The sequence below is a fragment of the Ascaphus truei genome, chromosome 7, assembly GCF_040206685.1.
Source record: "Ascaphus truei isolate aAscTru1 chromosome 7, aAscTru1.hap1, whole genome shotgun sequence".
Taxonomy (NCBI): domain Eukaryota; kingdom Metazoa; phylum Chordata; class Amphibia; order Anura; family Ascaphidae; genus Ascaphus; species Ascaphus truei.
Window position 1 is genome coordinate 55,115,937 of NC_134489.1, and position 12,494 is coordinate 55,128,430.

The following is a 12,494-nucleotide window of genomic DNA, read 5'->3' on the forward strand; positions in this document are numbered from 1 at the left end:
CCAACCCTGAGTCAGGGATATCTAAGTTAAGTTATCGCTCAGGTGAGCAGCTTTTGTTTTGATCTGTTTTCTGTTGTATGCACTGTGGCAGTCTCAGTGCCTGGGACTGAATAAACCAGGCATAGCCTGTTTAAAGGAACAGTACGTGACGCCTCATCATTTAACCTACCCTTAAAGACCGTGTTCTAAACAGTCCCGGACAAACGACGGAGTCCCGGAGTAAGCCGTTTGTCACAATATATATATATACAGTGGTTGACAAATCACCAAAAAATCTACTCGCCACACAAAAAAATCTTCTCGCCACCTAGTACCAAACGTGTGCTGCTTGGGCCAATATTTACTCGCCCGGGGGTTAAATCCACTCGCCCGGGGCAAGCAAATGTATAGGTTTGTCGAACACTGTATATATATATATATATATACTAGCTGAGAGACCCGGCGTTGCCCGGGATGTAAATGCGTAATAGGTAGTATTATTTATAACTCGTGGAACAATAGGTGAGTATTTGTTGTAAAGGTTTCAGGGGGGGGGGAGAAAGGGGAGCGGGGGGGGGGGAGAAAGGGGAGCGGGGGGGGGGAGAAAGGGGAGCGGGGGGGGGAGAAAGGGGAGCGGGGGGGGAGAAAGGGGAGCGGGGGGGGGGAGAAAGGGGAGCGGGGGGGGGAGAAAGGGGAGCGGGGGGGGAGAAAGGGGAGCGGGGGGGGAGAAAGGGGAGCGGGGGGGGAGAAAGGGGAGAGGGGGGGGAGAAAGGGGAGCGGGGGGGGAGAAAGGGGAGAGGGGGGGGGAGAAAGGGGAGAGGGGGGGGAGAAAGGGGAGCGGGGGGGGAGAAAGGGGAGCGGGGGGGAGAAAGGGGAGCGGGGGGGGAGAAAGGGGAGCGGGGGGGGAGAAAGGGGAGCGGGGGGGGAGAAAGGGGAGCGGGGGGGGGAGAAAGGGGAGCGGGGGGGGGGGAGAAAGGGGAGCGGGGGGGGGAGAAAGGGGAGCGGGGGGGGGAGAAAGGGGAGCGGGGGGGGGAGAAAGGGGAGCGGGGGGGGGGAGAAAGGGGAGCAGGGGGAGAAAGGGGAGCGGGGGGGGAAAGGGGAGCGGGGGGAGGGGGGGAAAGGGGAGCGGGGGGGGGGGTGGAGAGCAGTGGGCATATGTATTGTCATAATTTATGTATGGGCATTTCCTCCCCCCGTTCCCCGTGACTCCCCCCCCCCCCGTTCCCTGTGACTCGCGCTCCCCCCCCCCCCCCCCCCGGCGGCCGCTTGGTCCCCCGATGTGCCGTCCTGCTGAGTGAGGCGTGCAGGCGGCTGCAGGAAGCGCCCTGTGTGGGCCTGAGGCTGAGGCGGGACGCGCAGTGGGCCTGAGGCTGAGGCGGGACGCGCAGTCGGCCTGAGGCTGAGGCAGGACGCGCAGTGGGCCTGAGGCTGAGGCGGGACGCACAGTGACTTACCTGAGCGGGTGGTAGCGCCGGGGAGGTAAGGGAGCGGCTGGGGTAGGAGGGCTGCGCTTCCCGTCCGGAGCCAGTGCAGGACGGGGCACGTGAGGGGGGGGGGAGGAGGGCGGACAGAGGGTGTGTGTGTGTGTGTATAGAGCTGCTGTGTGTGTGTGTGTGTGTATAGAGCTGCTATGCTGTGTGTGTGTGTATAGAGCTGCTGTGTTGTGTGTGTGTATAGAGCTGCTGTGTTGTGTGTGTGTGTGTGTGTGTGTGTGTGTGTATAGAGCTGCTGTGTTGTGTGTGTGTGTGTGTATAGAGCTGCTGTGTTGTGTGTGTGTGTGTGTGTGTGTGTATAGAGCTGCTGTGTTGTGTGTGTGTGTGTATAGAGCTGCTGTGTTGTGTGTGTGTGTGTGTGTGTGTGTGTGTGTGTGTGTGTGTGTGTGTGTGTGTGTGTGTGTGTGTGTGTGTGTGTGTGTGTGTGTGGGCCGTCACTCCGCCTCAGGCCAATGAGAGGTGTGCGGGGGCGGGCGACCCAAGGGACCAATGAGATTTCCCCTAGGGACACCGAACATCCAGGCAGGCAAACATACAGTGCTTTCACTAATATAGTATAAGATATCGTATTTATAATATATTTTCTTGAAACAGTGAACACTGGCAAACACATCACAGGTGGTACTTGTCAATACATAGGTATCTGGATTAATATCATCATGTAAGGACCTAAAATATTGTTCTGATTTTTTAGATCACAGGTGTTTATACACTGTATTAAGTCAATTATTGTATATATTGTACATGCCACGTTTTGTTCATTGAATACATGTTCTTTATTTTTTAAATCTTCAGGGTTTCTTTGTCTCAATAATCTATTGCTACTGCAACGGAGAGGTAAGTTCTTTAGCAGAGAAACCTAAACTACTGTATATTGGGAAATATGCATACCTACAACTATACTTGTTTGTAAAAGATAATGTGCCATTGAAGACACCTAAAATTTGTATTGAAGAATATCAAATGCAATACTATTGTCATATGAAAATAATATAAAATTCATTGTAAACCAACAAGTCAAAATAGTAGAGCAATTTAGGTGTTTGATTTGACATAACAAGTCAATGGTGAGGTTAAACAACTCCTATATTGGTCAGTTCTTGTTCAAAAAAAGTGTAGCAAAGGTGTAACAGGGATTTTTCCCTGTTAAAGAAAATGCCTCTAAATCCATCAGGGAGCTGGATAAGTGCAATAGGCAATCAACCAGACTCCACCTGCCTAATCAGAGCTCTGTGAAATAGTATCATCTGAGAAACAAGAAGAGGATTCCTTAGCTCACAAGTGAGCTGACCAAGGAAAAAAAGACTGCAGATATTCTATAGCTCACAAGGGAGCTGACCAAGGGAACAGGCTGCAGAGATTCCCTAGTCACAACTGGGATGACCTGGGGAACAACAGATGTCTTGAGCTGCAGAGGGACTGCAGGCTGACAGCAAGAAAAAGGGGACAAGACCTTTAAACCTGGACATGGACATTGCTATAAAACCCAGGAGAGCAGAGAGGCCTTCCCTACAGCTACAAGAAACAGATAAGATACTTTCTTATGGGACTGTTGTTAAGGTGTGTGTGTGTGTGTGTGTGTGTGTGCGTGTGCGTGTGCGTGTGTATATATATATATATATATATATATATATATATATATATATATATATATATATATATATATATATATATAAAAAATTTGGGTGGTAATTAGCTTAGCTACCCATTCAGTTAGAGAGTGCTGGACTAAATGTGTAGATATTCTGCAAAGTGGAGTAGGCCTTTCTTTTGTTTATTTTGAATGTTTCGCTATGTTAAAGGAACAGGCACAATATAGCCTCATTTTAGTTTCACTTTAAACTGTCTCCATTGCGTACCTCTGCACATGTCTCTTACAATAGGTTATACAAATGTAAACCCCACCAAAAATTCACACACTCTCATAGTATATAAAATCAAATCTAGCCTCTTAGCCAGAATCACTACAATCACCAGTAAATTATATGAGTTATGTGTTGCCATTAAGCAGTGCTGTGGAGCTAACAAGACCAAATACAACATGGAAATATTAAAATAAATTGGCATTTATTTAATTTAGTAGAAATTAATTTCAAGTCAACTACTGAATGCCCCCACTGATATGAAGAAACAAACACAGAGTTTGACAACATTGCTGCATTATTAAACAATTTTTAGATGGTAATTTGGATTAATGACAGAAATCGGTTATGTATTATACACTTTAGACACTTTGTTGTATTCTATATAATTACTGTATCTCATTTTTTTGTTTACTTTTTTCCAATTGGCCATGTATATTATTCTGTATAGTAAATTATACAATGAGACAACTTGCCCTTAAAAGCTTACAAACTACAGTAATTTTAGTAAATGCTGTTAGAGGAAATAAGTATATTATCCAGACTTACTGTACACTAATCTCCCTAATTTTGGGTCATGACGCTACACAGCTTTTTAAAATGGAATTTACATACAGTATACATGTTTTGTGTACTCCTGCTGAACCTTCTTAAAAATAAATGTTATGTTTTATTTTTCACTAAGTCACAGCCCCTAAACTCAGGATACAGTGGTCATAATTTTGAGCCCATTCTCCAGTCAATTCTTTTATTTCAGGTTATAGGAGACGTAATATGAAATGTATAACATAAAATTATTTCCACACAGTAATGCACATATACATACATACAGTATACTCAGTGGTTGACAAATCACCAAAAAATCTACTCGCCACACAAAAAAATCTACTCGCCACCTAGTATCAAACGTGTGCTGCTTGGGCCAATATTTACTCGCCCGGGGGTTAAATCCACTCGCCTGGGGCGAGCAAATGTATAGGTTGGTCGAACACTGTATATATATATATATACATATATATATATATATATAATCAAAAAATAAATAGATGATACCGTTCTGTGGCTAACGAAATGCTTTTATTTGTGCGAGCTTTCGAGATACACTGATCTCTTCTTCCGGCGATGTTACAATGAATGAAGCAAGGATAACTTAAAAACAGTGTCTCTTGGAATGTTATCTGTGCTTGTCCTTCCCCCGGTGTGGATGTGTTTTATGGCTAGAGGTGTCAAAGGGTAACTGAAAGCAAGTGAAGAAAGAGTGTGTATGTGTATCAGTGTGAATAAAAATGAATGGAGAGCCCACAGTATAAACAGTGCTCTACACAAGGTGTGTGTGGAGTGAGAGGGATATAAATGGTGTGGGTGGGTGTGGAAATGTGAGAGTTTGTAGCACAACTAAAAGTGTGTGTGGATACTATGTGGTCCCTATTGGTGTATATGGATGGAAAAATAAGGAGTATTAGTATGTGTGAGAGACAGCTGTGTGTGCATACATATAGCACAGTATGTACAGACATGGCCTTTAGCGCTCATGGGAAGAGAGTTCGCTAGTGTCAGTAATGACTCATAAAATTTCGATCTCTGTTTAGGCCACTGCTAAGTGTCCCGAACAGTTGCATAAATTTGTATTCATGCAACCGTCTCTCTTTCGGTGTTTTAAGATTACCTTTGAGTATGGCAACCCTCAGATCATTCATCTTATGGCCAGAGTCAGAGAAATGTTCGCCAACAGGACTGTCTCTTGTTCCGCGTGTGATGCTGTGGCGATGCAGGTTCATTCTCTTGTTTAGCCCCTGCCCTGTCTCACCCCCTGGCATTCATGCACATGATGAGGTACACGACATTGCTGGAGGAACAGGTGAACCCTCCTCTGATTTTGTATTCCCGATTCTTGTGTGGTATTTGTATTGTGTCCGCTGTGTAGAGCATTGCGCAGGTTTTGCATCTTGGGTCCTGGCATGGTTTTGTCCCGCATTCAGTTGTACTGCTGAATACTTTACTCCTCACCATAATATTCTTCAGATTATGGGGTTGTCTGTATGATAATAAGGGTGCTTCAGGGAAGACCTGTTGCAGTCTTGTATCTTCCTGGAGGATGGGTTGTAGTTTCCTGGCGATCTTGCGTAGGTCTCCTAGGTGTGGGTTATATGTGACCACCAAAGGAACCCTGTCGCTTGTCTCCTTCTGTTTGTATTCAAGGAGATCACTTCTTGGTATTCTGGTGGCTTTGTGAATTTGCTGGTCTACAATTCTGTGGTTATATCCACGGTTTATAAAGTCTGATCTCAAGGCTTTAATCCGCTGGTCTCTGTCTGCTGTGTCGGAGCATATCCGGTTGTGTCGTATGGCTTGACTGTAGATGGTTGCATGTTTGGTGTGTGTCGGGTGGAAGCTGTTGTCCCTCAAATAGCTGGCTCTGTCTGTAGGTTTTCGGTTTACAGAAGTCTGTAGTTGGTTGTTCTTTATAGTAATGGTGGTGTCTAGAAAATGTACTTCATCAGGGACCACATAGTATCCACACACACTTTTAGTTGTGCTACAAACTCTCACATTTCCACACCCACCCACACCATTTATATCCCTCTCACTCCACACACACCTTGTGTAGAGCACTGTTTATACTGTGGGCTCTCCATTCATTTTTATTCACACTGATACACATACACACTCTTTCTTCACTTGCTTTCAGTTACCCTTTGACACCTCTAGCCATAAAACACATCCACACCGGGGGAAGGACAAGCACAGATAACATTCCAAGAGACACTGTTTTTAAGTTATCCTTGCTTCATTTATTGTAACATCGCCGGAAGAAGAGATCAGTGTACCTCGAAAGCTCGCACAAATAAAAGCATTTCGTTAGCCACAGAACGGTATCATCTATTTATTTTTTGATTATTGAAGCTCGGCTAACACGGTACTGATACCTCTACATATATATATATATATATATATATATATATATATATATATATATATATATATTTTTTTTTATATATATATATATATATATAATTTTTAATATATCCGCATCATCATCTTCATCTTCAACCCTTGTCCACCCCACTGCGGGATAAAGGCCTTCCCAAGGATACACCAGGAATTGCATTTCCTAACCTTTCTTTCCATGTTTCTTCAACAACATTTCTGATTTCAAACATATTTTACTTAAAAGCAAATAAAAAAAAAAACAAAGAAAAATCACAAAGTACATAAAATATATCAACATAAGATAATACCACACAAAATAAACATACATAATCCGCATGAAAAAAGGCAACGTTTAAAAATAAAATGTTTTGTTTCAGTATACTGAATTGAAATGCACAAAGGAGAGGGACTTAGACACTGTTACTGTAGATACCACTAATAAAGTGCAAGCAGGTATGGAAAATTCCCAGTAGGATCAGACAAAGGACCAATATGAACAAGCACCACAATTAAAGAACTCTGTACTGTATCCTAGATACTAGAAGATATATTGGGGGTAGGAACTAAATAAAATTTGTGTAGGAATATATATATATATATATATATATATATATATATATATATATATACAGTGTTCGACAAACCTATACATTTGCACGCCCCGGGCGAGTGTATTTAACATCGTGGCGAGCTCCTATTGGCCCAAACAGCACACGTGTGGTACTAGGTGGCGAGTTCCATGTGTAAAATCTGGTAACAAAATTTTTATAAAAAATCACAAGACAAATGCACACTCACAATTTGTCAATGCAAATTAAGCATTGTACAGGCAATCCTCGGTTATCCAACACAATGCGTTCCTCAAAATGGCGTTGAATAGCGAAACGTTGTAAAGCGAAACACGTTTTCCCATAGGAACACTGTTTAAATGAAAGGTTCCGTTCCTGAAGGCATTTTTAATGCTAAAATACACAAAATATTTTACGCAGACTATAAGATATGCAGCATACACATAAATTATATAGTGCATATACTGTATTATATATATAATATTACATAATATATAATATTATATAAAAATATAATATAGAACGGAATCACCTTGTGCCAGGAGGGAAGATGAATCAGCGGGCACTACGGTGCAGGAAATACTCGGAGAGGCTGGACTGTACTGCCGAAAAAATGCAGGGGTTCTTTTCCCTCCTCTTAATTTTTAAAACAATGTTTGAATTAAGGATTTTTTCGGCAGTACAGTCCAGCCTCTCCGAGTATTTCCTGCACCGTAGTGCCCGCTGATTCATCTTCCCTCCTGGCACAAGGTGATTCCGTTCTGTTTACACTCAGCTGGAGCACACTGACCCGGTAACATCCAAAGATATACGTGAGTAAAACAATGCTTTAAAGTGAGCTGCCCCAATACCATCGGTATATTGCGTCCAGGGTGCACATTAGAGGTCTGGGGGGGGTCCTAGGATATCTCCCAAACAACTCTCTTTGCCCCTGCTAAAACCGTGGTTCATCTAGGGGTTAATGCCCAAAGCTCCAAGCATGTACAATGGACATCATGTATTCCGGTTTAAAGCAGTGAACTCAATAACATTATATTCCCTTTGAATTTTAAGGGTATATGCTCTGTAGCACTAGTTACTTTTTTTGGGGCTCCACCCCAATATTTTTCTAAAAATATAATATATTAGCGTCGTAAGAGCGTTGGATAAGCCGTTTTGGCGTTGTAAAAATGAACATAGGTATGCATTGCATAGCGTTGGATAAGCCATTCGTTGTAAAATGAAGCGTTGTAAAACGAGGACTGCCTGTATGGGTAAACCCATGCGCCAACAAGTAGCTGCTCGCCGAATGTTTACTTCAGTACATCAGACCTCACTGCTACCGGTGCATCACAGTCAGATGTCCCTCCAGAAATTCAGGTATACAGTCTGTTGTTCCAGAATTAGATGCTGTGTGTGGCTCAGGGAACATTCTCCCTCTCCTGGCAGCAGACGCATGAGCTATTCCACCAAACGTAGCTCCTTCAAACCACGTGCCCTACGTGTACGCGTTTCTTCCGATTAACGGATTTCATCAGGGGATGACATGAAACCCTACAATAATGGGCTACTGACGGTGCTGGGGAAGTGAGATATGTAAACAAAGAGAAAAAAGGAAAAATCCCACGTAAAGCACTCATGTATACAAAAGTATAAAACAAGTTTATTAAATAATATGACACAAAATAATACAAAATTTAAACAGTCTCATAATCCTCATGTGTGACAAACTCTGGAAGAATGCAATGGAATCCTAGCTGGCAAGTGCCAGAACATAAGATGTAATATATACAGACACTATACCAACAGGTGGTAAAGGCAAAAGATAATGCCTCCAACCTGTATGACCGGACGGTCAAACAATAAGGACTGACAGTCAAAGTGAAGCAAACAACCAGAAATACTGCACTAACTAAGGATCTGGCAGATAAGGTCAGGTGCTGGGATTGAAATACAATAAACTACCCACATGGTGAAATGGGAAAGGAATGAGCTATTCAGGGGTGTGGTGGTAGGAAAATAAATGCTGTAAAAATAGATTAATGATGAGCACACACACAGGGGACCCAGTTGGCAACACAATGCAGAATTGATAATCAAGTGGCACTAAAATATAACAGAGGTAAGGGTGACAGCTAAAGATCACATAGCTTTGTGCTCCAAAATCAAGCTTGGATGAGTATCAATAATCACAGCAAGATAAGGCAGTACTTAGCCCAATGAGTCATCCTTGAGTCTGTGCACAACAGTCCAGCATGTGTGGTAAACACACACGATCTACCACCAGTAGCAGAGTCAATCCGGAAGTGCAGGGAGTCACACTGGAGAGAGTATGAGAGGACAAACAAGGTTTGTTAGAACTAGTCTGTTAGAACCTGGAGGATATATATATATATACGAAGGAGATAGGGAGGAGGAATAGAGCGTCTCTAAATACCAATATTTGAGCCAATGTCTAGGTAATGCCTTCCTCCCTCGGTCCTTGGGTTGTATATACACCACTATTGCGGTCCAATGGGAGTATATAATACTCTAAATGCAGATATTAGATATATTATATATATATATATAACTGTACCCCTATTATGGAGTGTAAAAGTTTTTAGTGTATATATGTGTGTAGAGACTGCATAGTGGTTATAGATATAAGCTATAACCAATAAAGTTGGCAGCATAGAACAAGCTGCTCTTATTTCATTGTAGCCAACCTAATCAGGTAGAAGATATACAATAGCCACCACCTAATATCTGCATTTAGAGTATTATATACTCCCATTGGACAGCAATAGTGGTGTATATACAACCCAAGGACCGAGGGAGGAAGGCATTACCTAGACATTGGCTCAAATATTGGTATTTAGAGACGCTCTATTCCTCCTCCCTACCTCCTTCGTGGGGATAATTTTAAAGATTTTAATCGCTATAGGTGTTAATAAAAATGTTTTACTTTACTTCCTAGACCATGGTTTGGTTTGGCTTTTTGGACACTAAGAGTGTTTCAATTTGGTAGCAATGAGTGCAACTAGTGGAGTTCTTTGAGCCCTTCTCTGGGTTCTATCTGTGTACAAATGATTGGAAGTAGGCTGATTGGTCTATAGTTCTTGAAGTCTTCTTTTTTATGGATGAAGATAACTATGGCATTGCTCCATTGTATTGGCATTTCCTGTTCTTCAAGCAGCATGAAAAGAGTTTTGCAAGGATTCTCTACTTCTTCCCCAGCTTTATGTTGCAATTCCATCTTCCCTGAGAGCATTCCCATTATTCATGGATTCTATTGCTTTTGTACTGCACCGACACACTTTATTCGAGCAAATACCCAGTATGTACCTGGCAGATACCTGGAATGCGCCGCTCCTCACCTATGACAAGCCCCGTTGCGTTTGCCTTCCCAGCCTGGGTTCATGCCTGGCTGACGGGCGGCTGATCTGTTAAATGATAATGATTAGGATTTAATAGGCTGCAATGCTTCGCGTGTCTACCAGATGGCATAAATTCATGAATTGTAATGCAGTATATATATATATACTGTGCAGTATTGCAGCCAGCGGGAATAAAATGCTTCAATCCCTGCCTGGAAAATACCTCAATGCACTCGGGCAGAAAACAGTCACAAACCTCAATACACCCGGGTATACCCGAATTCGTGGGACTAGCCGAGCTCGAATAAAGTGTGTCGCCAGTGTAATTTCTTCTGGAAGGACGCATTGTACAGTACATCATTGGTGGTTTCTTTTCACTCTTCCTCTGACAGATTATGCCCTGTGGTAAATGAGTTCTCATACACTTTCATGTAGAAGTCCTCAGCTCTCTTTATGATAGTGCACATTGTTGATATACAGTATCATCTTGTTTGTGTGCAATGATTTGCTACTTCCCAATCATAAATCGCTGCTTCATCTTGCCTGTTATAGTTTTCTTCACCATACAGTATCAAAGTTACTCTTTCTTATATCTTCAGTTATACGTTTGTGGATTGTGTTGCACAGCTCTGCATTTTCAACTCTTGTTGTTATATCTTTGGATTGCTTAATTTATTGTTGTCTGCTCAGTAATTGCTTTCTCTCATCAGATATTTGCTTGGCCTGTTTTTGTTACTTTTCCTCCAGTTCTTTCTGTGCTTTTAACGACAATCTTCATAAATTCTTCATAATTATAATCCTGACCTTAACACATCACTTTTTAAATATTAAATTGATCTGAGCTATGAAGCATGTGCTTCTTTTTTTTCTTTTTTTTTTGCATTCTAGATTCCCAGGGAACTTACTGTTTGCATCTGAAGCTGCTGCGTCTCCATTGGTTTACATGCACTACAAGTTGATTTCTTTTACACCCTCTGTACTAATTAGACTTGTTAATAGGAATTTACTTCATTTTATTATTGTTGATATTTGTATATTGTGCGTTATATTTAATCAGTTTAATTTTTATTGTATACACATCACACAATATATTTATATGTAGTCACTTTTTATAATACCACTGTTTTATATTTTCACATTTAATTTATATACACATATTCATTTTATATGAGCACTGTTTGTGCTGATTTTTCTATTATAAAATCTATACATCTATCCACCTGTCCATCTGTCCGTCCGTCTGTCTATCCGTCTATCTGTCTATCTATCTAGCAAATAAAAAGATCACTTGTGAACACATTCACATATCTTAGACAGGTCTGTAACCCTGCCTTTCACAATTATACCTAGCATACACTGCTTCCACTGCTGCAAGGGATTATATATTATTATTAATTATATATTATAATATTTATATTTTATTATGTAAAGTAACATAAAATGAAAACCTACACTTTATCACTGTGCATTTTTTCAGGTACAGACAGAGATCAAGAAAACATGGACCAGATGGAATCTTGCATATGATTGGAAAAGCACAACACACTGTGGTAACTTCAGGTATGGCTCTGTCCTGACCAATATGACACACAGCACTAGCAGCCAGTCTCAGATGGTAACCAGCTCTCGTATGGTATTGATCTCCAGCAAAGTTAGTCGAAGTGTTAGCAAGCAGGTTGACGGACACATGAATTTGCCTGGGTATGTTAGAAGCAACTCAGACCAAGACTGCTTGCCTCAGTGGATCCAGGAAGAGACCAACGAGAATGAGGAAAAGCAGGTAGATGACATATCCTTAAAGGAAACCCTAAGGCCCTTGCAAATAAGTACGAAGGCAGAGGTCAACAGACATGAAATAGAAGAAACGCTGTGATTAGTCTTCTGTGATCAAGAGGACATTTAACTTACAAACGGGTAGAATACTTTTTATATTGGCTGGGGAAGATTTTGCCTTCCAAAAAGTATTGAACTGTAGCATAATTCACTGATAAAGTTGCATTTACAAAGGCTAATTAAGATCATAACAAATGTAAAAGCACAATGATGTCAGATTTTATTAAAAGACTATTAAAGAATAAATTAGAAGACATAAGGGCGAAAATTAATTTGTAAACTCTTCATAGCAAGATCTATAAATGTCTATATGAATTTACAATGTACCCGGCTGCATTCACTTGTAATACTATATAAAATGAGCATTATAATTAAATGCCAATTATTTTTGGTGAAATAAAAACTTTATAGAACGTGTCTTTCAATGGACTATAAAAAAGCAAGAGGCCTTGACTGGATTTAGCAAATATTACTAATGTCTCTGTGTCA

At 41.4% G+C, this 12,494-nt stretch overlaps 1 protein-coding gene across 1 annotated transcript in view; it reads left to right on the forward strand.

Annotated features, from left to right (window-relative positions):
- Positions 1-12,175, forward strand: part of PTH2R (parathyroid hormone 2 receptor) — a 272,319-nt gene extending 260,144 nt beyond the window's left edge. Inside the window, exons 12-13 of the mRNA XM_075608453.1 lie at positions 2,268-2,309; positions 11,650-12,175. Coding sequence (XP_075464568.1) covers positions 2,268-2,309; positions 11,650-12,045 — 438 coding nt within the window. The 3' untranslated portion in view covers positions 12,046-12,175. The remainder of the gene's footprint in view (positions 1-2,267; positions 2,310-11,649) is intronic.
- The last annotated feature ends 319 nt before the right edge of the window (positions 12,176-12,494 follow it).